The sequence below is a fragment of the Neoarius graeffei genome, chromosome 26 (assembly GCF_027579695.1).
Source record: "Neoarius graeffei isolate fNeoGra1 chromosome 26, fNeoGra1.pri, whole genome shotgun sequence".
NCBI lineage: Eukaryota > Metazoa > Chordata > Actinopteri > Siluriformes > Ariidae > Neoarius > Neoarius graeffei.
In genome coordinates, this window is record NC_083594.1 from 14,693,751 (window position 1) to 14,721,343 (window position 27,593).

General features: G+C 42.5%; 1 protein-coding gene across 1 annotated transcript in view; it reads left to right on the forward strand.

The window, feature by feature from the left end:
* Positions 1-27,593, forward strand: part of LOC132874102 (metabotropic glutamate receptor 7) — a 555,641-nt gene that overhangs the window by 297,282 nt on the left and 230,766 nt on the right. Inside the window, exons 3-4 of the mRNA XM_060910002.1 lie at positions 25,387-25,522; positions 25,822-25,976. Of these exons, the coding sequence (XP_060765985.1) occupies positions 25,387-25,522; positions 25,822-25,976 (291 nt within the window). The remainder of the gene's footprint in view (positions 1-25,386; positions 25,523-25,821; positions 25,977-27,593) is intronic.

A 27,593-nucleotide genomic window follows, 5' to 3' on the forward strand; every position in this document is an offset into this window, starting at 1 on the left:
TCATTTCTATCCTGATAGGAGTGGTTACTTCCAGGATGACCATGGCTACATTTACAGGGTTCACAAAATGGTTTGATGAAGATGAAATAAATGTATATGATATGCTATGGCTTTCACAAATCATTAGACCAACCATATTGGAGATTTTTGTGAGACATTGCTCTTCACTGCCATCATCAAAAAACAGCAACTGATAGAATATATTTTAGTAACATGCCAGAGACTTATGGAAACAATGCCATGGGGGAAACCCATGGCTAGAGAAGCATGGTTAGAGAAGCAGCTTTGGGACCAAAAGGTCACTGATTTGATTCCCTGGACCAGCAGGAATGGCTGACATGACCTTGAGCAAAGCACCTAACCCCCAACTGCTCCCCAGGCTCCTCTGGGTATGTTGCATGCCGCTCTGGATAAGAGTGTCTGCTAAATGCCTGTAATGTCATGCCAAAGGACACTAAATGTTCTGGTGGCCCACGACCACCACCACCTTCTTCTTCCCATAGCCAGTAAGGGCCATAGAGGCACCACTGATGACATTTTAACAGTCCATCATTGGTGTGTCTAGGGCATTTAAACTTGGCGGAGCCCATCCCTCTCCAAGCTTGATCTTGGCCAGGCCACTACTTTACTAAGACACTTAGGCTACATCCACACGACAACGGCAACGAGATGTTATTTAAAAATATATCGCGTCCAAATGGGCAACAATCAGTAAAATATCAGGTCCATATGGCAACGCAACGCTTGCTGAAAACGATGCAATACACATGCCACACCTCTAGGGGCGCTGTAAGACGGTCCCTTCGGAGACACCAGAACAATAGAAGTAACGACGCATGCGCATAAACTATTATGCGCAAGACTTCATATTAGCCACAAAGTCAGGAAAATCTGTTTGTAAAATTACATTATAATGACCAAATACAATGAAAAGTATTTTTCCAGTCTCACCTGTGAAAGGTAATCCCATGTGATCTCGTTTGGACAGAAAACCTGTTGGTACAGTTAAACGCAGCTAATCTTTATTCTCCGCTTTGACCTTTCCAAAATGGCGGCGAGGATGACGTATGATTCTACGCGGAAGGCGGCGTCTTCAATGGTCCGGAATAAAGTGAATGATACACGTTGATGGAATTAATTTGTTGTTTCTCACCTGTGAAAGGTAATCCCATATGATCTCGTTTGGACGGTAAACCTGTTGGTACAGTTAAACGCAGCTAATCTTTATTCTCCGCTTTGACCTCTCCAATATGGCGGCGAGGATGACGTATGATTCTACGCGGAAGGCGGCGTCTTTAATGGTCCGGAATAAATTGGATTAATTTGCTCCTCTACGCCATTTTTAAGGAATGTATTGTCGGACTTAAATCAACATCTGAAGAGGTGAGATCGCTCCTTTTTTCCCCTATTTTTGCTGGCGGGATTGCACCATTACACAATAAATATTCACAGTGAAAATATTTTGTAAGCGCGTTTCATGAACCAAGTTATAGGATTTGTTGACAACTCGCATCGCAATGAGAAGATCATTGGCACTACTGGTGTTAAGAATCAGACCATTTCATAAATGAATATTTTGCTGTAGAGCTGCAGTGTTTGTACAATTGCATGTTTTTGCTTCACTATTACTGTCACTATTCTGCTTCTTGCATTACTACTGTGAACTAACACTGAACATAATAATAATAATAATAATAATATCCAAGCTCGTGTTTCACTCTCACTAGTGCTCTGTAAGGCTTTTTCCTGGTGATATTCGTTACACTTCTACCCGGCGTGAAGCACTCACAGTCATGTGGTTGTGACGTCATTGTAAACAAATCCGTTCTACTCATCCAGACGACTTCACAACGGCAACGTTGCCAGATCTTTCCACTCTGGAACCCGTTCTCAAAAAGATTGCATTTTGGGCACCCAAAACGCCGGTGCCGTGTGGACGCCAGGCCTAAACGATAAGCAATTGTATCGGAGTCACCTGAATCCGTTGCCGTGTGGACAGGGCCTTAATGTTTTTTTTTTCTCCATTGGTTTGTCATCTGTCTATAGACATACTGCCTAAAAATGTGAAATGATTTGTGATGAGAAAGGAATATATGTGAAACATTGGCTTGTACGGAAAGGTCTCGTCAGTGAAACTCAACTGTCTTTATTTATCTCAAATTTTATTTAAATTTTTGAGCCTAGTCGATGTGAACTAGTGAAATTTTTTGAGAATGATCAGAATAATATACTTTCTTCCTGTACTGAAATAGCAAAGCTGAATGCCAATTATTGCATGAAGCTGCATCTGCCTGCTCTTCACGGTTATGTTTTCATTAGAGCATGGTGAGCTCTTTGCAATCCCGAACCATAAATTACCTCCATAATAACAGAACGCACTTCAGATTTCAAACATTTATTTCACTGAGTGCTTCTGATCATTCCTGAAGCCTGGTGATGGGAAGTCAATACATCAACAGCCTCTTCAGGGCCAATTAGGAGGCACTCCAAAATTATATATTAAAATCTACTTGATTCTTTTCTATATGAGATTTGGAGATCTGAAAGCAGAAAAAGAAATAGAGTAAGCTTTGGCAGATGGGACTCACATTACTGCGTCATGCTGCCCTCAGAGCTGTGGTTACGCAAAATGGGCCGCTTTATTAAGGTAAGGCCCGACGTTGCAGAATTACAGCGTTTTTATTTTTTCTAAAAAAAATGTATAAATGTTTTGGTTTTTTTTCACATTAACATAGTCATTGAGTCCTATTGTTCAGTCTCACAATGGCATTGGATAGGACATTTGTATATAAGTTCGGCCCACAGGTCCCGAACTTTCACAAGCTGCAAAACTTTGGCCGAGCAACAACACTTTGTTTCATTGGACTGGATTTGTCAGATTTAAGTAAGTAAAATGCCTTTATTTATTTATTTTTTTTTGGTGATCATTACACTGACTAGAACATGTACATATGTGGTTATTGTGAAATACATGCCTCAAATGTAAATTAGAGCATGTTGTATATTTGTTGTAATTTTACAACACTGGGAAAGTGTGGTAGTCAAAATAGCCATGTTGTAAGTTTACAACATACCTGGCTAAGTGTAGTCTAAAAGACCCGACGTTGCAGAATTACAAAATCTATGCAGACAACTACTTCACCTCTGTTCCACTGATAGAAAAGCTCCTCGATCGCGGAATCCATTATGTGGGGACAGCCAGGCAGGTGCGCCTACCCAACTGCAACCTTGAGGATGATAAGAGCGTGAAGAAGAAGGGGAGAGGAACCTTTGACTACAGAGTGGAGGTGAAACACAACATCTGTGCTGTCAAATGGTATGACAACAGGGCGGTCACACTTGTGTCATCCTTTGCTGGAACAGAACCGGTGCAGAAGATTTAACACTGGGACAAAGCCAACAAGACCTACGTTGAAGTTGAAAGGCCTTACATTGTGGGTACCTACAACACATACATGGGAGGTGTGGATTTGTTGGACTCATTTACAGCCAAATATAAGTTCCCCCTGAAATCCCGCCGCTGGTACATGTACATCTTCTGGCACACCATCAATCACCCTTGCTGTGGTCAACGCCTGGCTCCTCTACAAGCGGGACTGCCAAGCTCTCAAGATCTCTAAGAAAAAGACACTGATCATGAGACTTTTCCAGGCACAGCTAGCATCCTCTCTCATTCTGGTGGACACAGTCAAAACTCCAAAGAGGGGACGACCATCTTCTGGTAGCCCAGACACATGGACGGTGAGAACAAGCAGCCCTCTGAATGCACAGAAGAGACCATCCTCGGGTGATGGGAGTCCAAACAGCATCCCACCAAAGAGATCATGTGCACACCCACCACTGGATGCACGCAAGGACCTCATTGGACATTTCCCAATGAAGACTAAGGGAGGGCGCTGCGGACATTGCTCCAAAGGGTACACCAACACACAGTGACGCAAGTGTGATGTTCGTCTTTGCTTTTCGGAGGACAAGGACTGTTTCTGGAACTATCACTGTAAATGATCACTGCACTACTCCCTACATGCATGCACATGCTTGCCTTGCACGTTTCTGTTTTTTATTTAGTTATTGTTTATTGCTATTCATAAAAATATGACTAATGTTGATATTATTATTCATGTTATATACTGTTCTGGGGCCAAGTAATAAGCAATCAACCATGCAAATGAACCCTTAGGTGTTTTTTTTTTACTGAGGTACAAACATTTGTACCTTTATGTTCAGACAATGAGTACAAATAGCCTACAGGAAATTCTGCGACCCACTTCACCCAACGTTGTAAGATTACAACATTCCCATAAAACCTTACAAAAACCTTTTTTTTTTTTTGCAAACACTTGATTTTCATCTCCAAAGGCCTCCTACAACACCATCTAAGACAGGGGTGGGCAATTATTTTTTCCATGGGGCCACATGAGAAACAGAACATTTTGTGGAGGGCCGGACCAAAAGCGTGACCTAAATTCTGCATAATATTAATTGTATTTATTTATATAAAGCAATAAATAACATTGTTTTTACAAGCTGCTAAGACTGGTAAGAGTATGGAAAAAAACGAGGTTGCCTTACAAAAAATGTCATTTATTCAATCAAATTTCCCAAAACAATGGTTAACAAAATGTGAACGTTTGTACCATTTTTTTCAGTCACATTCACCCCAAAACACAATGAAGACATCACAATATTGTCTTTCTACTCCATATATCAAGCAAGATACATCATATTATAATAATGATGCCCACATTTGTAGTCTAATCACCTCATTTGGTGTTTTTCAGTTTTTTATTTGTTCAGTGAGAGAAATCTAGTCTCTGTTGGTCTTTAAAGGAACAGTCCACCGTATTTCCATAATGAAATATGCTCTTATCTGAATTGAGACGAGCTGCTCCGTACCTATCTGAGCTTTGCGCGACCTCCCAGTCAGTCAGACGCAGTCAGACGCGTTGTCACTCCTGTTAGCAATGTAGCTAGTATCAGTATGGCCAATGGTATTTTTTGGGGCTGTAGTTAGATGCGACCAAACTCTTCCGCGTTTTTCCTGTTTACAGAGGTTTATATGACCAGTGATATGAAACAAGTTCAGTTACACAAATTGAAACGTAGTGATTTTCTATGCTATGGAAAGTCCGCACTATAATGACAGGCGTACTAACACCTTCTGCGCGCTTCGGCAGCGCATTGATACGGAGCTCAGATATCAATGCGCTGTCGAAGCGCGCAGAAGGTGTTAGTACGCCTGTCATTATAGTGCGGACTTTCCATAGCATAGAAAATCGCTACGTTTCAATTTGTGTAACTGAACTTGTTTCATATCACTGGTCATATAAACCTATGTAAACAGGAAAAACGCGGAAGAGTTTGGTCGCATCTAACTACAGCCCCAGAAAATACCGTTGGCCATACTGAGCCTAGCTACATTGCTAACAGGAGTGACAGCGCGTCTGACTGCGTCTGACTGACTGGGAGGTCACGCAAAGCTCGGAGAGGTACGGAGCAGCTCGTCTCAATTCAGATAAGAGCATATTTCATTATGGAAATACGGTGGACTGTTCCTTTAACGAGTGCATCAAAGTCAGGTTGAATGTCTGAGGTGGAGATGCGAAGCACAGCTGACAGATGATCATCAGTCCATTCGGTGTAGGAATCAGATCTTTTTTTTTTTATTAAATTCAAACATAAACAAAATTATTTTATATTACAACATAAAATCACACCTTCTCTGAAAATATAATCTAAAAAGAAAACTTATCAAATACACACACATATATATATATATATATATATATATATATATATATATATATATATATATACACACACAATATATGTAAAATGGGAAAAAAGGTGTTTATGAAAGGTTAACTTCTGCTATGAATGTGTACAGCATGGGGATTGTTTATATATTTCAGACATTTTTGTAACAAGGACAGTTCATTCTTAAGAGCAGGCCATGAAGGGGGGGATTTGGCATATCGACATTTGTGTATTTTGTAAAAATAATGAGATTAATTCACCAAAAAGTAGGAATCAGATCTACAGATCGGCTCGGGCTCCGGTGCCTGCTGGTGACGTCACACTATGTGATTGGCTGGACCGTTTGAAGGATGACGTACAAGTTTGTGGTTGGTCTGGACAAATTACGGAAGTAGTTATCGCGGGATTAGGTTTCGTGGGATTTCATGTCATGTTCATGTCGTGCGCATTGCGTTTTTGTTGAACACAACTTCAAAATAAAAGCAATGCACATTCAGTCCATGCATGAGGTAAAATTAGGAAATACGTTTATTTTGTAATTTCTAATTAACCTTACGCGGGCCGGTCAGAATGAACCAAAGGGCCGGATGCGGCCCGCGGGCCGTAAAATGCCCAGGTCTGATCTAAGAGGTTGCATTTTTTTTATGTTTTACTATGTCTGGGTTTTACAGGGAAAGAGCAAAGATTGTAATTTCATGAGTCAGAATTACAGGATATTCCATTTCCATTTCATCAACTACTCTATTTCGGTGGGATAATCCTGACAATCTGCAGATTGCTTTATGTGGAAGAGATCACATTTACGAAGCAGCCAGGTCTGTCTCATTTAGATAAACAGTCAAATAGCAAGTTATCAGCCATCGTCTTCATGTGTGCATCAGTCTCTGTAAAGCTTAAAGGAAGTACATTAGACTGCACTGTGTTTCATCTCACTGGACGATGGATAGTAATAAACCAGGAAATAGCAAAGACACACAGCACTTAAAGCTGAGTTCGAAGATGCAATGATTATTGTCATAAGTTATTCTGAGACTCTCGATCAGTCACATTTCACTGTGTTCCAGAACAAATGTTTTTACTTGTTCTAAATGCTATATTGAATTAGGCCCATTGGTTATTTTTCCCAGAAGCACGCATGGCAGCAACCTTTCGGAGATTAAAGCTGTTTACACATGGCTGACCCTGATATGACAAATACACAAAGGTGTGCAAGTGACAAGCACTTCAGCCTTGCCATTAATCAGACTTTGCTTTAGTGCTTTTTTTTAACTTCTTACAGCTGGGTTGTTTTTTTTTTTTTTTTTGCTCTTTTTACATTTCTATCAAAACATATTCTTTAACAGTGACACCAACAGTATTTGACTTTCTATCTCCATATTCAAGCACATTTTTCACACCACAAGACAACAGGGCTTCAAAACAACGTTGGGTTGATATATAATGATTATCTGGCTGGAAGACAAAAATAATAAATATTGCCAGTAACTTGCATAAATATTGATCCCCTTGAACTTTTCCACATTTTGGAGTGATACAGCAACTTGAATGAACTTAATTGGGAATATGGGTCATAAAGCTACCAAAAAAAACCATAATATTGCATCTCAAACTAATCACGTCTTTTGCGAGTCACTTTTGGTGGACTGTCCTCTAAACATATTCTTTCCAGTTTCTAATAATCCAATCCCATCTTTAACTAGTCACTTTTGGTGGACTCTCCTCTAAACATGTTCACTTCCATTTCTAATAACCTAATCCTATCTTCAGCTGGTCATTTTTGGTGGACTCTCCTCTAAACATGTTCACTTCCATTTCTAATAACCTAATCCTGTCTCCAGCTGGTCATTTTTGGTGGACTCTCCTCTAAACATGCTCACTTCCATTTCTAATAACCTAATCCTATCTTCAGCTGGTCATTTTTGGTGGACTCTCCTCTAAACATATTCTTTCCAGTTTCTAATAATCCAACCCCATATTTAGCTGGTCACTTTTGGTGGACTCTCCTCTAAACATGTTCACTTCCATTTCCAGTAATCTAATCCCATCTTTAGCTGGTCACTTTTGGTGGACTCTCCTCTAAACATATTCTTTCTGGTTTCCAATAATCCAGTCCTATCTTTAGCTGGTCACTTTTGGTGGACTCTCCTCTAAACACATTCTTTCCGGGTTCCAATAATCCAATCCCATCTTTAGCTGATAACATTTGGTGGACTCTCCTCTAAACATGTTCACTTCCATTTCTAATAATTTAATCCCATTTTTAGCTGGCCACTTTTGGTAGACTCTCCTCCAAACATTTTTTCCAGTTTGCACATGTTCTAATAATGGTGTTCTGCATTTTTGGTGCTCTGTGAGGTTTTTTTTTTTTTTCATGGGTTTCATAATGCTCATTGATTTAAATGCATATCCAGCTCTTGGTCCTTCCAAGAACAAGTGACTTCTGAGGGTAACTGGCTGCACCAGAACTAATTTATGGGTTTCTAAGTAGCAAGGATGAATACTTATGCAATCAAAACCTTTTTTTTAATTTGTAAATCATTTTGCTAACTATATCGATTTTCCCCTCCACTGCAATATTAGAGGCTGTTTTGTACAGATTCATGATAAAATCCTAAATAAGTCCATTTCAATTTCCTTACCAAATGTTGACAATTTCAATTGGAGGTCAATACTTCATCTTGTTATTGGAGGACTGAGTTTGTGAAAAGGAAGCAAGTAATTGTTATTCTAGGATTTAAACTTTGGATCTTTGTGGTCATATCAGACAGTTTAAGACTGGGAATTAAATTCAGGACAAGTCATTGTACTTGCTATGAATAGCCAGAACCCTTAGGTGACACCCAGCATTAAGAAGATAAATAGGGGGTAATGGTCCTGTGAAATATCAGATGGCTGTTTCCAAAGCTTTTAACTTTGCTGGATCACGTTCTTATGTAGTGGAAATTGATAGCTATGAAAGCGTCTAAAGACTGGATATGGCTTTCATTCTCATATCAAAGGAGCTTCAAATTAATTCAGTGCATGTGCTTGTATTACAAATTATGTTTTGGTTTTGAATTGAGGCAGAGTTGTTATCAAGATGGCAATACGTGACAGTTCATGGGGGGGACGGGGATGGGACACAGGAACCATTTTTGAAATATATTTTCATAAAATATGAGATCATGGAAGAGTCTGCAACACCTTCCTGGCTGATAGAGTGTATTTTAGAAAGACATTAAACCTGGCTTTGTAGGTCTGTCAGAAATTGATAATGGAGGTAGATGCAGGTGCAGATAATTTATCATGCAGCATAGAAACAAAGCAGCAAAACCAAGAACCATACAGCCCATAAACAAGACTGTGGCATACTTGATAACAACTACAGCAAAAGCTTGACAGAGGGTCCCCCCCCAAAAAAAACAACAACCCTAGAACTTAAATAGCAGTGCTAACACAGACTAATGAGACTCAGATGAGAGTAATTAAGTAACCTGTGACCAGATCATGTGACATGCAGGGGCTGATGGGAAGTGTAGTTATACCATGACAAAGTCAGTTTACTTGTGTCATGGAAGTGTAGTCAAAGTCAAAGAGTCCCATATACGTTTTCGTACACATGTCGGGGAGTGCCTGTTAGAGAGCACACTTGTCCTGGGCCGTCGGCATGGTGAGGTAGGGTGGCCAGTTCCTTTCCTCGCCGCCTTAACTTCCCCAGTGTTTCCACCAGGTCCCCATTCACTGCTGGGTGGACAGGAGGCAAGCCCCAGATCACCGTCCGAGACGAGGCTCGAACCGGGGACTGTTCGCTTAGCGGCCAAGCGCTCTAACCGCTTGGCCACCTCGCCTCTATGGAAGTGTAACAATGGTTATAATGTCATACATTTACCATAAACTTTATTAGGAATGCCTGTACCCCTGCACATTCACACAGTTATCGAATCAGCCAATCATGTGACAGTAGCACAATGCAAAAAAAAACATACAAGTCAGCAGGTCATGCTCAGATCAAACATCAGAATGGGAAAAGGCCCCCGGAGATGCATTTTGAGCTGTCAGAGACATGTTGTAAATGAAATCTCTTAAAGAAAATTACCAGAACAAAAATATGTTTTACAAGTAGGAACTTTCAAAACCATTTTATTAGTCACTGAAAATGATATCGTCAGAATTGCAGGTCTATGCGTAGAACATAATTACAACTGATATATGGTCATATTTATCTCATCTCATTATCTCTAGCCACTTTATCCTGTTATACAGGGTCGCAGGCAAGCTGGAGCCTATCCCAGCTGACTACGGGCAAAAGGCAGGGTACACCCTGGACAAGTCACCAGGTCATCACAGGGCTGACACACAGACAACCATTCACACTTACAGTCAATTTAGAGTCACCAGTTAACCTAACCTGCATGTCTTTGGACTGTGGAGGAAACCCACACGGACAACATGCAAACTCTGCACAGAAAGGCCCTTGCCGGCCACGGGGCTCGAACCCGGACCTTCTTGCTGTGAGGCGACAGCACTAACCACTATACCACCCTGGTCATATTTATGAAAGTTGTATTGTCTCCTAATGCATTACCACATGACACACTACAGTGTAGTACACTGACCACAAAACACCTTATATCAATAAATTATTACTATTTTAGCAACTGCAATCTGAGCTCCTGCTCAGGACATTCAATGTACATATAAGACAGTGAATATACCCAGGTAAACCAAGGGAATGTAAGTGGCCACTTAAGACAGAGCTTAATACTGAGATAACTATAAACAAAGACTGTAAGAGTTGCATGTCAATAATATAAAGTCAGTAACTGCAATCTGAGCTCCTGAGTCTAACAGACTGAGATAACTATACAATGATTTTGTGAGTTGCATGGGAACAAGTCCTATAATAAGTCTTAGTTCCCAAGACTCAGGGAATTTCAGGCAGGTTTTCTTCAGAGCCATTGCAAATATCAACATCTCTTATGCCGCTTTTCCACTACCAACGCGGCTGAGTTGGGCTGAGCCGTGCCGTGCTGAGTTGGGCTGAGTCGAGCTGAGTGGGGCTGTTGGAGTTGCATTTCGACTACAACCGCGCTGAACCGTGCTGGCTGGAAGTGGGTGGACACATTGGGTGGAGTTAGTGAAAGTGGGTGGATGTCACGTGAAGTCGTTAGGTGGCGCAAACAGTGACATCAGTGATCTTTTAAGCGGTAGTCTCACGACCCGGATAGTAAACAATAAACATGGAGGACATGGAGTCGTTAGTGTTGCTGGTCTTGGTGCTGTGGCTTGTTGTCACCGACAACGCCAACAGATACTGGCAAGAGCGTATAGATGAGGCGAGGCGCATAAGGCTTCAGAAATTCTCGTAATTCGTAATTCTTCTTCTTCCGGGTTTACGGTGTTTACAGATCCCAGCGTGCTTGCGGGGCGTGTGTGGGCATGTGAGGACACTCCTCCTCACCAATCAGTGCACAGGGGAGTGTCTCCTCACGCCCCTAGCCCCACTCAGCTCGGTTTGGCTCGCTTCAGCCCCACTCCAAAACTGTGCGAGTTTTGGGTGCTGAGTAAGGCTGAAGCGAGCTGAGTCGTGCTGCTCTAAGGTAGTCGAAACGCGAGCCGTGTCAGGCTGAAGTGAGCTGAAAAAGGGTAGTGGAAAAGGGCCATTACAGACCTATCCAGCTACTGTTGTAAAAATCAAAGTGAGGCTCACCCCCCGAAACAGCACGTGCAATATGTGCATACACAGGGTATAGTGAGTACAGGGATACACTATTAATGAATATGAGTAGTAGCCGGACAGCCGACACGTGTGTGTGTGTGTGTGTGTGTGTACCTATCCAGCCGCTTTTGTAGAAATCAAAGTGAGTCTGACCCCCAAAACGGCACGTGTAATATGTGCATACACAGGGTATAGTGAGTACAGGGATACCCTATTAATGAATACGAGCAGTAGCCAGACAGCTGACACGTGTGTGTGTGTGTGTGTGTGTGTGTGTGTACACAGTAAGCCTGCTGCAGCATCTTATCATTTTGGCTTGTGAACATGTGTGTTAATGATACCATAAACATAAAAGGATGGCACACACCCTTTACATGTAGTCTACAGTGCAGTCTGGAATTACAGTATGTTATTATGTCGATGCATGAAGTTCCTGCACCCTGTTAAAATCCAACAGGACTTGCCCAGCTTGCTTTTCGCTGCATTCGGGTCACGAGCAAAAAAAACCTAAGTTAGGACTTACAATTAAATAGAAATTTATACCGGCGGCACGGTGGTGTAGTGGTTAGTGCTGTCGCCTCACAGCAAGAAGGTCCGGGTTCGAGCCCCGTGGCTGGCGAGTGCCTTTCTGTGTGAAGTTTGCATGTTCTCCCCATGTCCGCGTGGGTTTCCTCCAGGTGCTCTGGTTTCCCCCAAAGACATGCAGGTTAGGTTAACTGGTGACTCTAAATTGACTGTAGGTGTGAATGGTTGTCTGTGTGTCAGCCCTGTGATGACCTGGCGACTTGTCCAGGGTGTACCCTGCCTTTCATCTGTAGTCAGCTGGGATAGGCTCCAGCTTGCCTGTAGAACAGGATAAAGTGGCTAGAGATAATGAGATGAGAAATTTATACCATAAACTCTTCAGCTCAATCCCACATAACAGTTTATTTAAAAAAAACCAATGTATTAATTAAATTTAAAAAAAAAAAAACGGCAGGCATATCTCGGTATCTGCAATACTAAAGCTATTTTTTGATGGGGGGGGGCGCCCCCCCCCCTTAAATCTGCACCAATGTTCTAGAACATCTCTGTTATCAGCCTGAGCCTGTCTTAAAGTGATCCACAAAACAATACGCGAGGCATCTGCTGAAATCTGGTAGATATTTCGGTCTGGGGTTTTTTTCGGTCTTTTTTTTTCCAGGTCTGTCATTCATGGTTAAAAATCAGGACATTTCTGGGGACAGCTCCAGCCGGGGACAAGCCACCAAAAACAGGGACTGTCCCCAGAAAATGGGGATGTCTGGCCACTCTACTATAGTAGCAACATAAACAGAGACTTACATGGTGTATGATCTACATTTAGATAAACAAACAAAAATGCATAATCATTGAAATGGGATTGTTTATAGATGATTTTCAGAAGAGAGGGAAAAGAGAAGGAGCAAAAGCACATCAAGGAAGCACTTCAGAAGTGCGGTATCCCAACAGGGCTTTTGTCAAGACCAGAAAAAGAAACATAATGGACAGGGAAGAAAACAGCAACAAACGCAAGAACATTGTCGTTCCCTACATTTCTGGACTGTATGAAAAACTAAGGAGGATCTTCTACAAACACAATATCCCTGTACACTTCAGACCCAGTAACACTCTGAGGCAGAAGTTGGTCCACCCTAAGGACAGCATACCCAGACACAAACAGGACAACGTAGTGTATGCAATTCAGTGCAGTGAGAGATGCACAGACCTGTACATTGGGGCAATGAAACAGCCGCTTCACAAGCACATGGCTCAGTACAGGAGAGCCAATTCCTCAGGCCAGGACTCTGCAGTCCATCTTCATCTCAATAACAAAGGACACTTGTTTCAGGACTGCAATGTATGCATTCTAGCCAGAGAAGACCAGTGGTTTGAAAGAAGAGTAAAAGAAGCCATCTTCATCAACCTGGAACGACCATACGTTGTCCTGAACAGAGGAGGTGGTCTGAGACACCACTTATCAAGTGCATCTACAATGCAGTCCTTGGCACACTTCCCAGAAAACTGAATACACATCCACACCAAGACTCCGCTGACTTCAACGACTTGCATGATGGCAGAGAGAGCCAATGACCCATAGATCACCCTAACGACCCTCTAGGCTGCTAACACCGTTCACATCTGGCCCCCAGTGACCTACCGTACACCTACAGGATGACAATGACCCATGTGACCTCAACGACTATCCTTACGGTTGTTTTTGGTCCACAAGAGGATAAATACCTGGAACTAATCACTAGTCAGACAGAACTGAAGAAGCCTTTCGGATGAGAGGTGAAACATCTTCAAGAATTTCAAGCAAGTCCAGTTGCCTTCTTTAGCACCTATGAATCAGAGATAAAGTTCTAACTTTAAAATTTCTGGCACAGGAAAGTTTACAGTCTGGAGAGTTTTATGCTTTGTGGTCCCTCTGTAACATACAAAGCTGGGTTTTTTTGTGTGTTTATAAACAGCAATGACATGCTTCATGGGCGGAGCCAAACTGGTGGCCAAAAGTGACAGTTAGGAGTGTTGGGTGTCAATTTACAGCATGGGAATATGAATCATCTAGATTCCTTGTCCAATTATTTTAATGGTTTGCCAGCAGGAGACAGGTTGTCTTGCACTAATAAGCTGACCCTTAGCAATGGGGTGAGGTTTCCTGGCCTGTCCTCATGCCATTCATTCATTCATTAAATACTTGCAACAATTCTGAATGATGAATGTTATCGCTAAGTTGTCTATGAGCAATTTGGTTTGTTTACATGTTACTTCTGCTTACGTTGCTCAATGGTGTTTACTGGTACAGACTAGCTGACTGCAAATTAGCTTTGCTAATTTATCTGTATTAACTATATCATTGATTTAGCATTGGTGTGTAAATAGTGGAGAAAACCTTGCCTGATATAAAAAGAGCACTCAAGAATTCCTGATCATAATAAACTACCATAAATTTCTCTTTTAGCCTCACAGGATGTCTCTGAGAATGGTATTCGATACAAATGAAGGACGTTTTTTACATTCCTATTCTGGCATCCAATTTCCTGTTTCCTGCCTCTTGTTTCTGCTGTGTTTTAGCCACCAGAATGTGCATTGAATGCTGTGCACTCCAAATCGATCTATTAGCTTCATGTAAGGGAGAAAAAAGAGAATTAGTAATTATGAATTAAATATATTATTAATAGTCGCAGGTTTTATGTCAGCATAAAAATTATGAAAACAGATTTTAAGACGGGCGGTGTAGTGGTTAGCGCTGTCTCCTCACAGCAAGAAGGTTCAGGTTCGATCCCCGTGGCCGGCGAGGGCCTTTCTGTGCGGAGTTTGCATGTTCTCCCCGTGTCCGCGTGGGTTTCCTCTGGGCGCTCCGGTTTCCCCCACAGTTCAAAGACTGTTAGGTTAGGTTAACTGGTGACTCTAAATTGACCGTGAGTGTGAATGGTTGTCTGTGTCTATTGCCGCTTTTCCACTACCAACGCGGCTGAGTCGGGCTGATTTGAGCTGAGTGGGGCTGTTGGAGTTGCATTTCGACTACAACCGCGCTGAACCGTGCTGGCTGGAAGTGAGTGGACACATTGGGTGGAGTTAGCGAAAGTGGGTGGACGTCACGTGATGTCGTTAGGCGGTGCAAACAGTGACATCAGTGACCTTTTAAGCGGTAGTCTCACGACCTGGATAGTAAACAATAAACATGGAGTCGTTAGTGTTGCTGGTCTTGGTGTTGTGGCTTGTTGTCACCGACAACACCAACAGATACTGGCAAGAGCGTATAGATGAGGCGAGGCGCATAAGGCTTCAGAAATTCTCGTAATTCGTAATTATTATTCTTCCGGGTTTATGGTGTTTACAGATCCCAGCGTGCTCGCGGGGCGTGTGTGGGCGTGTGAGGACACTCCTCCTCACCAATCAGTGCACAGGGGAGTGTCTCCTCACGCCCCTAGCCCCACTCAGCTCGGTTGGGCTCGCTTTAGCCCTACTCCAAAACTGTGCGAGTTTTGGGTGCTAAGCAGGGCTGAAGCGAGCTGAGTCGCACCGCTCTGAGGTAGTCGAAACGCGAGCCGTGTCGGGCTGAAGTGAGCTGAAGCGAGCTGAAAAAGGGTAGTGGAAAAGGGCCATATGTGTCAGCCCTGTGATGACCTGGCGACTTGTCCAGGGTGTACCCCGCCTTTCGCCAATAGTCAGCTGGGATAGGCTCCAGCTTGCCTGCGACCCTGTAGAACCGGATAAAGTGGCTAGAGATAATGAGATGAGATGAGATTTTAAGACAGCTGACATGTTGATAAACTGACAAGCATTTCTTAAGTTTATGTCAGTTTTCAGTGCTTATCTAGCAGAAGTGAGTGCTCTAGGACTACAAGGGAAGCCCAGCTTCCTGTAAAATGTCACAAAAAAAGTTTGTCTGTTATATATGTATTTACACTACTTAACTCTCTTATTTCAAATGTATATTTTGTGCTAGGAAGTGCTCAGCTTTACGGCTAGTTCGTTCAGTGGTTATTTCTTGCTAGTCGTCATAATCTGATAATGTGATTTTTTTTTTTCCCCCATAGAAGCATGTGGAAGCATGACCCCTGATTGAAAACCCATTGATGCTCACCGTCTCTGTAGTTTAATGCCACTATGGGATATGTTTTGATCTTAGTGCAGCAAAGTTAGACATTTATTGGACAATATGCTTTTAAAACGTAATTTCTGGACACCTGGCTTCACTAGGGGTCTGTGGAGAGTCGGTGACAGTAAGGCAGAACTGGATGCTGGGCTTCTACAGTGGTGCTTGAAAGTTTGTGAACCCTTTAGAATTTTCTATATTTCTGCATAAATATGACCTAAAACATCATCAGATTTTCACACAAGTCCTAAAAGTAGATAAAGAGAACCCAGTTAAACAAATGAGACAAAAATAGTATACTTGGTCATTTATTTATTGAGGGAAATGATCCAATATTACATATATGTGAGTGGCAAAAGTATGTGAACCTTTGCTTTCAGTATCTGGTGTGACCCCCTTGTGCAGCAATAACTGCAACTAAACGTTTGCGGTAACTGTTGATCAGTCCTGCACACTGGCTTGGAGGAATTTTAGCCCGTTCCTCCGTACAAAACAGCTTCAACTCTGGCATGTTGGTGGGTTTCCTCACATGAACTGCTCGCTTCAGGTCTTTCCACAACATTTTGATTGGATTAAGGTCAGGACTTTGACTTGGCCATTCCAAAACATTCACTTTATTCTTCTTTAATCATTCTTTCGTAGAACGACTTGTGTGCTTAGGGTCGTTGTCTTGCTGCATGGCCCACCTTCTCTTGAAATTCAGTTCATGGACAGATGTCCTGACATTTTCCTTTAGAATTCGCTGGTATAATTCAGAATTCATTGTTCCATCAATGATGGCAAGCCGTCCTGGCCCAGATGCAGCAAAACAGGCCCAAACTATGATACTACCACCACCATGTTTCACAGATGGGATAAGGTTCTTATGCTGGAATGCAGTGTTTTCCTTTCTCCAAACATAACGCTTCTCATTTAAACCAAAAAGTTCTATTTTGTTCTCATCCGTCCACAAAATTTTTCCAATAGCCTTCTGGCTTGTCCACGTGATCTTTAGCAAACTTCAGATAAGCAGCAATGTTCTTTTTGGAGAGCAGTGGCTTTCTCCTTGCAACCCTGCCATGCACACCATTGTTGTTCAGTGTTCTCCTGATGGTGGACTCACGAATATTAACATTAGCCAATGTGAGAGAGGCCTTCAGTTGCTTAGAAGTTACCCTGGGGTCCTTTGTGACCTCACCGACTATTACACGCCTTGCTCTTGGAGTGATCTTTGTTGGCTGACCACTCCTGGGGAGGGTAACAATGGTCTTGAATCTCCTCCATTTGTACACAATCTGTCTGACTGTGGATTGGTGAAGTCCAAACTCTTTAGAGATGGTTTTGTAACCTTTTCCAACCTGATGAGCATCAACAATGCTTTTTCTGAGGTCCTCAGAAATCTCCTTTGTTCATGCCATGATATACTTCCACAAACATGTGTTGTGAAGATCAGACTTTGATAGATCCCTGTTCTTTAAATAAAACAGGGTGCCCACTCACACCTGATTGTCATCCCATTGATTGAAAACACCTGACTCTAATTTCACCTTCAAATTAACTGCTAATCCTAGAGGTTCACATACTTTTGCCACTCACAGATATGTAATATTGGATCATTTCCCTCAATAAATAAATGACCAAGTATAATATTTTTGTCTCATTTGTTTAACTGGGTTCTCTTTATCTACTTTTAGGACTTGTGTGAAAATCTGATGATGTTTTAGGTCATATTTATGCAGAAATATAGAAAATTCTAAAGGGTTCACAAACTTTCAAGCACCACTGTATATGATGAGTAATGATTGGAGGAACTCTCAAATCTCTTGAATGTCATGTGACTGACATCGTTTTAAAATTATATGTCGCATCGATCGGAGGGATTCAAGTGAAGTTGTGAGACTACCTGTAGCTGCTGCTCATCCTTGTTCTTTTCCTACCAGTATACAGTTCCTATTTCCATTTGTATATACTGTAAATAGAATTGTAAATACAGAGTTTGTGAGTTTGTTACTTGTTTTGTTTCGGTTCAGTAAAGGCTGTTTATTTTAAGCCAGGAATTAGAGGGGAAATCTAGCCAGCTAGCTAACTAGCTAGTTGTTAGGTGTGCAAAATGGCAAACGTTGCTAATGTTGTTGACTTGATTTTGGAGATGTTTAATGCTCTTCCTGATGAGGAGAGACTCAAAATTAAACAACAGGGCAGATCACTGCCCAAGATCAATTTAATTCAAAAGTCAGGGAGACACAATCGCTCATTTCAGCTGTCTTGGTATGACGAAGTAAACTTGGTTAACTGGGAGTGCTTTGATGAAGAGAATGTCCTGTTGGCCTTGTCTTTTAATAAGACCATCCCAGGGATGGATTATTTGGTCAAAACTGGGTTTTGGAGATTTGGCCAGCCAACTTTGACAGGGCATACAAAAGGCATGAGGAAAGCAAGGAACACTTAAGTTCATGTCCACGCTTCAGTTTATTTAGCACAGTCAGAGTCGAGCATGGCAGAATTCACATATAAATAACAACAAATTGACAAAGAATTGAAAAATGTTATTACGTAGACCTAAAACTGAGCTTCCCCTATTTCAAAGACCACCAACTGCCACTGTAAAGTAGCCCCATAAACACCACCCTGAGCATCACCCTTAAATGAACCCACAGTTTAGTTCACAGGAACTTACAGTTACCTTTTTGTACCCTCTTGAAACATGCGACAAAAGAATCAGTTTAGACTCTTTTCTGTACACTCGGTTTGCTTTGATGACTCACCTTTTCATGTGTCGTCAAGGCACATTGCTTTGCGAGTGGGAGTAATGGAAAGAATTCTGCAGCATTTCAGGATTAATTATAATTGCTATCAGCATTGCAGGGTCTGTCGACGTCAATTTAGTCAAGCACGATACTGTCTGACACTCTTTGGGAAGAATATAATTGGCCGGTTAACATTAGGTGACAGATCAATTTAATCATAGTGGGATTTGAAGGGTCTGAATTCCTCATACTTGTGTCTTTATTCAGAGCAGTAAGGCTAATGTGACATGATGTAGTGACCCTAAGACCTGCCATGACTTTAAACGTGATTGGTACCACATGATTGTTTTTGTCAGTGTGCTATTTTTGGAAGTTGGAAGTTCCTGTAATGATAACTTGATTGCTTTAATATTACTTCCTGCACTTACAATCTAATAGTCTAACATCACACTATCTGATCTCTGCTTCCACTTTTGTGCTTCATTTCCAGTAATATCTCAAGCTTTCTATAGACCAGTTATTAAATCATTTCAGTTAGTTCGACTGTGCATCAGTCTTCTAGTGTTTCTTTAATCTAACTTTCCAGTCTGGCTGAAGTTCCCAGTCATTTTCCACTGCAATAGTGTCTTTGTATGGATAACAAAGGCATGGGCTAACACCCCCCCCCCCCCCCCAAAAAAAAAAAAAAAACATGGGGTGTCTATTCTGTATAATGACTGGAGCAGAATGTAGTCCTTCCATGGATATTTGGCATAATGGGAATGTGAGAATGTAAAATGAAACTGGAAAGAGTGTGTGGGAGTCATGCCAAACGCCTCCAAACAGCCAAGATGCTGAAGGAGCCAGGCCAAACTTTTATGGCTTGACTTATTTTATGCATTTTGCTTTATTGCATTTCCAATTTTCTCAGCCCATGCTTGTAAAAAAAAAAATGGTACTGCTGCCACATGAGCTGAAATCCTCTTGTGCCAGATACCAGTGCTTGGAGTCATATAAAACAACTGGGCGATTCAGAATCAATGACAATCAAAGTGCAGTGGTAATTAAGCAAAGTAGTGTTTAACATTAACAGTCCAACTCAAAGGCTGAGGATCAAACAGAGTTTTGGTTTATTATCTCTTAATAGAAGGAGACTTGAGGTGATTGTTGATGCCATTGATTCTGCAAGCCACAGTGAAGCCAACAAAATGGCAGAAACTCCCGATGATGCTAGAAGTTAGTGGCACTCAGGTGAAAAAAAAGGAGGAATGGATAACATTTCCTCAATTTAGTTGTTAAAAACATGTTACCCAATGTCAGCTAGCCCGATCGTGAACGTGGCTCATGGTTTTTCATGACAAAAAAAGAAGTTCTCATATTAACTTGCTTGCAAACTTTACTAATTACGAACAATTAATATTCTATCCACATTCACTGGATATGAGCAATCACACGCTCTGATTGGCTACTCTACGACAAGGATATCAGCTTGTATACCATTAGTAGAGAAAAAGAAAATGGCAGAGCATGTTGCTGAACCAACCGAGGATGAAATAAAAACTACTCGAAAACAAAACCCCCCAAAATACAAAAAGCAACAAAATATGGAATGAAAGTATTTGATAGCAAGAATGTCTTTTTTTTTTCTTTTTTCAAGAATTATTATAGCGTTTTTCACAAATTGCTACTGTCATTTCACCGGTTTGTTTACATTCTAAGTGGAAATAATTTTGTTGGACGTTTTGTATAAAGTTTTTATTCATCGAATTTGTAAAAAATAAAAATTAAAAATGCTCTGTTTCTCAAAATCTAATGAATGTGGATAGAATAAAACGGTTATTCCACTCAATCTCATTGTACATGGCTTATAGCCGACTCGGTGCTATGCGCCTCATTGGCTATCAGCTCATGTACGACTTGATTTCGTGGAATAACTGTTAAATATGCAGTATTACAACACTAATATCTAGTGCTCTAGATGTAAACCTAAGCTAACTAGAAAGAACATTAAATTTATCCTAGCTTTGTGTACTTGTTGAGTTAGCTAATGCGCTTAAGCTATTATGTTGTTTAAAATCAATATTTTGTGCTTAAGCTATTATGTTGTTAAAATCTCATCTCATTATCTCTAGCCACTTTATCCTGATCTACAGGGTCGCAGGCAAGCTGGAGCCTATCCCAGCTGACTACGGGCGAAAGGCGGGGTACACCCTGGACAAGTCGCCAGGTCATCACAGGGCTGACACATAGACACAGACAACCATTCACACTCACACCTATGGTCAATTTAGAGTCACCAGTTAACCTAACCTGCATGTCTTTAGACTGTGGGGGAAACCGGAGCACCCAGAGGAAACCCATGCGGACACGGGGAGAACATGCAAACTCCACACAGAAAGGCCCTTGCCGGCCACGGGGCTCAAACCCGGACCTTCTTGCTGTGAGGCGACAGCGCTAACTACTACACCACCATGCCGCCATCGTTAAAATCAATATTTTTATTATTATTACCTCCAGCAGCATGGTGGTGTAGTGGTTAGCGCTGTCACCTCACAGCAAGAAGGTCCAGGTTTGAGCCCCATGGCCGATGAGGGCCTTTCTATGCGGAGTTTGCATGTTCTCCCTGTGTTGATTAAAATCAATATTATTATTATTTATATTATTATGACCTCCGGCAGCATGGTGGTGTAGTGGTTAGCGCTGTCGCCTTACAGCAAGAAGGTCCAGGTTCGAGCCCCGTGGCTGGCAAGGGCCTTTCTGTGCGGAGTTTGCATGTTCTCCCCGTGTCCGTGTGGGTTTCCTCTGGGTGCTCCGGTTTCCCCCACAGTCCAAAGACATGCAGGTTAGGTTAACTGGTGACTCTAAATTGACCATAGGTGTGAATGGTTGTCTGTGTCTATGTGTCAGCCCTGTGATGACCTGGCGACTTGTCCAGGGTGTACCCTGCCTTTTGCCCGTAGTCAGCTGGGATAGGCTCCAGCTTGCCTGCGACCCTGTAGAACAGCATAAAGCGGCCAGAGATAATGAGATGAGATTATTACCTCCGTGTAACAGTTCCTGATGTGGGTGGAGCACAGAAGCATGGCAGGCGAGAGTTGATGTTCACATATACACTTTTTATTGTTCTTATTTTGGCTCTTCAGCTTGATTGATGGATGCAATCATTCACTCATTCATTCAGTCACACACATGCATTGGGGTCGGGGGAGCTCCTCTTCTCTGCTCCCCCCCTCCTTTTATGCTTTATCCCTGCGACAAACAAACAAACACACCCACACACATTAATGGACACTAGGTGTAATGACTTAGCCACTTACCTTCCCCGACCCCGCCCTTCATTCACAAACTGCAGCTTGGCCACGCCCCCGTTGCCACATACCCCCACCGCCTGACTCAGGCCAGGGAGCCATCCAGTCTGAAGCAGACTCCCCCCCGATGGGACAGGAAGTCCGCCACCACCATCTGCACCCCCGGTCTGTGGACCACCTCGAACTTAAACGGCTGGAGGGCGAGATACCAACGGGTGATCCGTGCATTGGCATCCTTCATGCAGTGGAGCCACTGGAGGGGTGCGTGGTCCAAACAGAGAGTGAAAGGGCACCCCAGCAGGTAGTATTGGAAGGTGAGGACCACCCACTTGATGGCAAGGCACTCTTTTTCAATGGTGCTGTACTTCCTTTCACACATCGAGAGTTTACGGCTGATGTACAGCACGGGGCGCTCCTTGCCCTCCACCTTCTGGGACAAAACGGCCCCTGGCCCTCTGTCTGATGCGTCAGTCTGTAAAATAAAGGGGAGAGAGAAGTCAGGGGAGTGCAAAAGTGGCCCCCACACAGTGCAGCTTTTACCTGAGATAATGCCTGTTGGCACTGCTCCATCCACTGGACCGGATCTGGAGCCCCCTTTTTAGTGAGATTGGTTAAAGGGCTGGTGACATCTGAATAATTAGGTATAAACTTATGATAATAGCCAGCCAGCCCCAGGAACTGTCTCACCCGCTTTTTGGTCTTGAGCCTCAGGCAGGCTGCAATTGCTGCAGTCTAGTTAATTTGGGGACGCACCTGCCCATGACCCAAGTAGAACCCCAGATACTGTACTTCCACCCGCCCAATTGCACACTTTTTCAGGTTAGCTGTGAGGCCTGCATGCCTCAGTGACTTTAGAATGGCCCTCAGATGTTCTAGGTGCCGCGGCCAATCATGGCTGTAGATTATTATATCAGCAAGATATGCAGCCATGTAGGCAGCATGAGGGCAGAGGACCCTGTCCATGAACCGCTGGAATGTAGCGGGCACCCCAAATAACCCAAAAGGGAGCGTGACAAATTGGTGTAATCCAAATGGTGTGGAAAAGGCCATTTTCTCTCGAGATAGAGGAGTCAAGGGGATCTCCCTTTGTTAGATCCAGTGTCGAATAAAAGCGAGCCTTGCCTAACCGATCGAGCAACTCATCAATGCGAGGCATTGGGTATGCATCAAATTTAGACACCACGTTGACCTTTCTATAGTCCACACAGAGCCAAACCATAGGTCTTGGGAACCAGTACCACTGGGCTGCTCCAGTCACTGTGGGACTCCTCGATTATGCCCATCTTGAGCATGGCCTTGAGTTCATCCCAGACCACTGTTTTTTTTTTTTTTGTATTCGGGTAGGTGGTAAGGATGGCTATGCACCACCACCCCCAGGGGCCGAGAAGAGAGAGTGAGAGCAGAAGTGAGGAGAGACGCCTCATCTGCCTGCCATCGGAGCCACCTCCAGATGGTCCTCCACCAGCTCGATGGCTCATCCTAACGACGCCAGGCGATGACACTGGATCCATCCCGCTGTTCCTTCCAGAAGTCGAGAGACGAACTGTTCCAGTGCCACCAGATCAATGATCTCATCGGCGTCGCGTTCTTCCGCTCTCAGCCACCACCGGCAGGCATCCTGGAGTTGCTGGCCGGATGTAAATGGCCGGCCGACCTCCTCCAATGCCAGTGTCCGAAAGTGCTGGCAATGTTGTTCCGGGGAGCGGCCGACCTGCTGCAGGATGGCTTTCTTCAGGTCAGCATACACCAGTTGGCTGTCAGCAGGGAGCTACTGTGCTGCGAGCTGTGCCTCACCAGTCAGGAGCGGGAGGAGGCGCGCCGCGCACTGCTCCAGCAGCCACCCCCATGCCTCGGCTGCTTGTTCGAAGAGGGCGAGGAACACTTCCGGATCGTCCTGCGGGCCCATCTTCGTGAGGGTGCTGGCTGCAGTGATGGTCAACGCCCCTGCTGACATGAGCAGATGCCGGAACGCCTGGCGAGCTTCCTGCTGGGCCAGCATCAAGTCTTCGAAGCATTGCTCTTGTTCCTTTCGGAGGGTGAGCAGCGCTTGATGCTGGTTCTGCTGGGCAGTAGCGAGGGCAAGGATGGGCTCTTTGAATGGGGAGGACTTCCTGGGGTGGTTCCCTTCTGTGCGTCCCGGGTTTCGGCACCACTGTAACAGTTCCTGATGTGGGTGGAGCACAGAAGCATGGCAGGCAAGAGTTGATGTTCATATACACACTTTTTATTGTCCTTATTTTGGCTTTTCAGCTTGCTTACTTGCTTGCTTGATTCATTCATTCATTCATTCATTCAGTCACACACATGCGTTGGGGTCGGGGAGCTCCTCTTCTCTGTTCTCCCCCTCCTTTTATGCTCGATCCCTGCGACAAACAAACAAACACACCCACACACATTAATGGACACCAGATACAATGACTTAGCCACTTACGGTACCTTCCCTGACTCCGCCCTCCATTCACAAACTGCCGCTTGGCCACACCCCCGTTGCCACACTCTGTCAATTTTGTTGGAGTAGATTATGTTTTCACCTTTGTTTGTTTGTTTGTTCCCAACATAACTCAAAAAGTAGTGAACAGATTTGGATGAAATTTGGAGGAAAGGTGGGCCATGGGCCAAATCCAGATTTTGATGTGAATCCAGGATTCTTTTTTGTCTGTTCCCATTGTAACTCAAAAAGTAGTGAATGTCCCTCTAGTTATTAATATTGTTGTTGTGATTTTTTATTTTATTTTATTAATTGAATGAGTTATTTATTTTTATTCTTTATAGTGCAACAGTGGGGCTAATGCTATTTTCACCCAGGTGCTATTAACACCTTAAATTTTAGTTTATACTCTTTGTTTCCAATAAAAGAGATGCTTTTATGTATGAATGTTAATGAATGATAATTTAATTTATACTGATCCCCCTGTTTCTAAATTAAGGGGCAAAGATGGTTCTTGTTTGCATTGGTCATTCTCTGTCACATAGTTACCATGCTATCACCAGCCAACCAAAGATGAGAAACAGAAACTGCACAGAAATAAAGAGTCCACACGTAAATTCTACTGTCTACTCTCTACTGCCACATATCTGTGTAGTAAACCAAATATTTTTCATTTATTGCATACTATACTCCATCTTACGAAAGGCAAAGATGGGTTCAATCATCAGAGCCAGATACACTTACTCATTTTACGGCTTCAGATCTTAGCCACTGTAGTGAAGCAGCTGTCCCCTTAAACTCATGTACCACTGAGACGTGTATAATTATTGAAAAATTATTCAAAATTTACGACAAACAATATTCAAATTAATTTCTTTTCTGTCTAGGTGGAATATGCATTGCCCAGTCCCTGAAAATTCCACACGACCACAAACAAGCTGATTTCGACAAGATTATTCGGATGCTTCTTGATACCCGTCAGGCACGAGCAGTGATTATGTTTGCTTCTGATGAAGACATTCGGTAAGCCTTTGTTTACTAGCCACCTCACTACAGAGAAATCCCCTCACAGAGAAATGGAATAATCTGAGTGATTTTATCATCTCAGACCAAACTCTGATTCTGGTAAACAGACAATATGTCAAGCTAGTGTGCAAACTAAAAAAACCCAAAAAGTTTCCAGTTACACTATAAATTATTCATCTCAGTATCTAGACTAAACTGTTTTATCATTGTTTTTGTGGAGAACAGTATTCTTTATGCCATCTGATGCTCCACTGATTCTCTTCACCCTTCTACTGACTGTGTGGTTATTCTTATAGGGAGATTCTTAATGCCAGTAAAAGGGCTGACCAGCTGGGACACTTCTTGTGGATTGGGTCCGACAGCTGGGGGGCAAAAAACAGTCCGATTCATGGCCTGGAGGACGCAGCAGTGGGAGCCATCACCATCCTACCGAAACGAGCCACTATATCTGGTATGATTATTCTGTTATGTTTTACTTCCATAGATGCTTCCAAGTCCCATAAGAACTATAGGATTTGATTCATGGCTTCTGCTGAGAGATTTGAAAAGCAACTTATGGCAAACCTGAACCGTGAAGAAAACACTGTGCTTCTGAAAAGCATCATGCTGTTTGAAAAAAAAAAAAAAAACACAAGTTTGCATTACAGAGATATTTGAGGCAAAGATTAGTAAAATCATTTCACTGTCTTCATAGCATCCATGCAGAGGTTTTGAACATCTTGATCAATGTGTATAAATACAGACTGCATGGTGCCGTATATGCTCAGTTGCACGACACAGAAGCACTGACATGCTTAAAAATCTGAATTTGCTCTTCAAACTGTAATATCATAATAGAGGACGTTTGGGTTTCAATGTGGCTGGTTTGAGAAGAATCCAGAAAACAGTCCATTTAGGTTTTATGTGATATTGCTGTTTTTTTTTTTACCTGCTTGTGCTTTACCATAATAGTGGAGGAAATAATGGAAAAAATCGTTCATAAACATTCACACTGGGGTACTCTTCAAATTTTTCTGATGAGCCAAGTGAAAATCCAAGATGGCCACCATTTTTCAAGCTGGCCACCAAATTTCTATCCAAAATTCAATTTTTCCCATATCGCTAAAGATTATTGATGGATTTGAGTGAATATTGGGTCTGTTAATAATTTTATCAAAATCCTTTACCTGATTTTGCCATTAATTATCACTCGAGACCTTTTGTGTCTCTAAAATTATTATAATGTGTGGTTTTCATCATCATGATAACAGACTCAGGCTCAAAATCCAAGATCCTGGCTAGAATAGTACAAACAACAGCTACCCTAACAAGACTCACAACCATATGGAGAGACGAGCAGATACATCTGCACTCAAAGATCAACCTACTACGCTGTCTTGTTCTATCAATATTTCTATATGGCTGTGAGACATTATTAACTGCTGATCTCCAAAGAAGGATACTAGTGACAGAAATTAGATGCTACAGACTGATCCTGGGCATCTCATACAGGGACCACATGTGAAACGAGAATATCCACCAGACTATAGAACAGGCTATTGGGCCATATAACAATCTGATAACACTGGTGAAAAAAAAGGAAACTATGTTGGTACAGCCACATATTCCGATCAACCAGACTGGCAAAAAACTATCCTACAAGGTACCATATTCAGGTCCTGGAGAAGAGGGTGACAAAGGAAGAGATGGGTTGAAAACCTAGATGAATGGACTAATATGAAAATGGCAGAGTCCCTAAAATCAGCAGAGAACAGAGCGTGCTGAAGAAGTATGGTTACAACATCATCAATGATGCCCCAATGACCATCGGTCAAGGAATAGGTGAGGTGAGGTGAAATATTCATATGGCGTACCACTTTTTCAGCATAAATTAACATTTAATTTTCTCTAGCAAGACAGTTACGAAATATTTTATGTGCAGTAATAAACTGAATTAATAGTTGGCATTGAAATTGGGCAACAAATACACAGGATCCATTTTCATTTTAACATGACAAGATTTAATCTTCATTCATTGTTACAATATACAATACAATAAATTAATTGGACGGAAACTTGTAATATACAT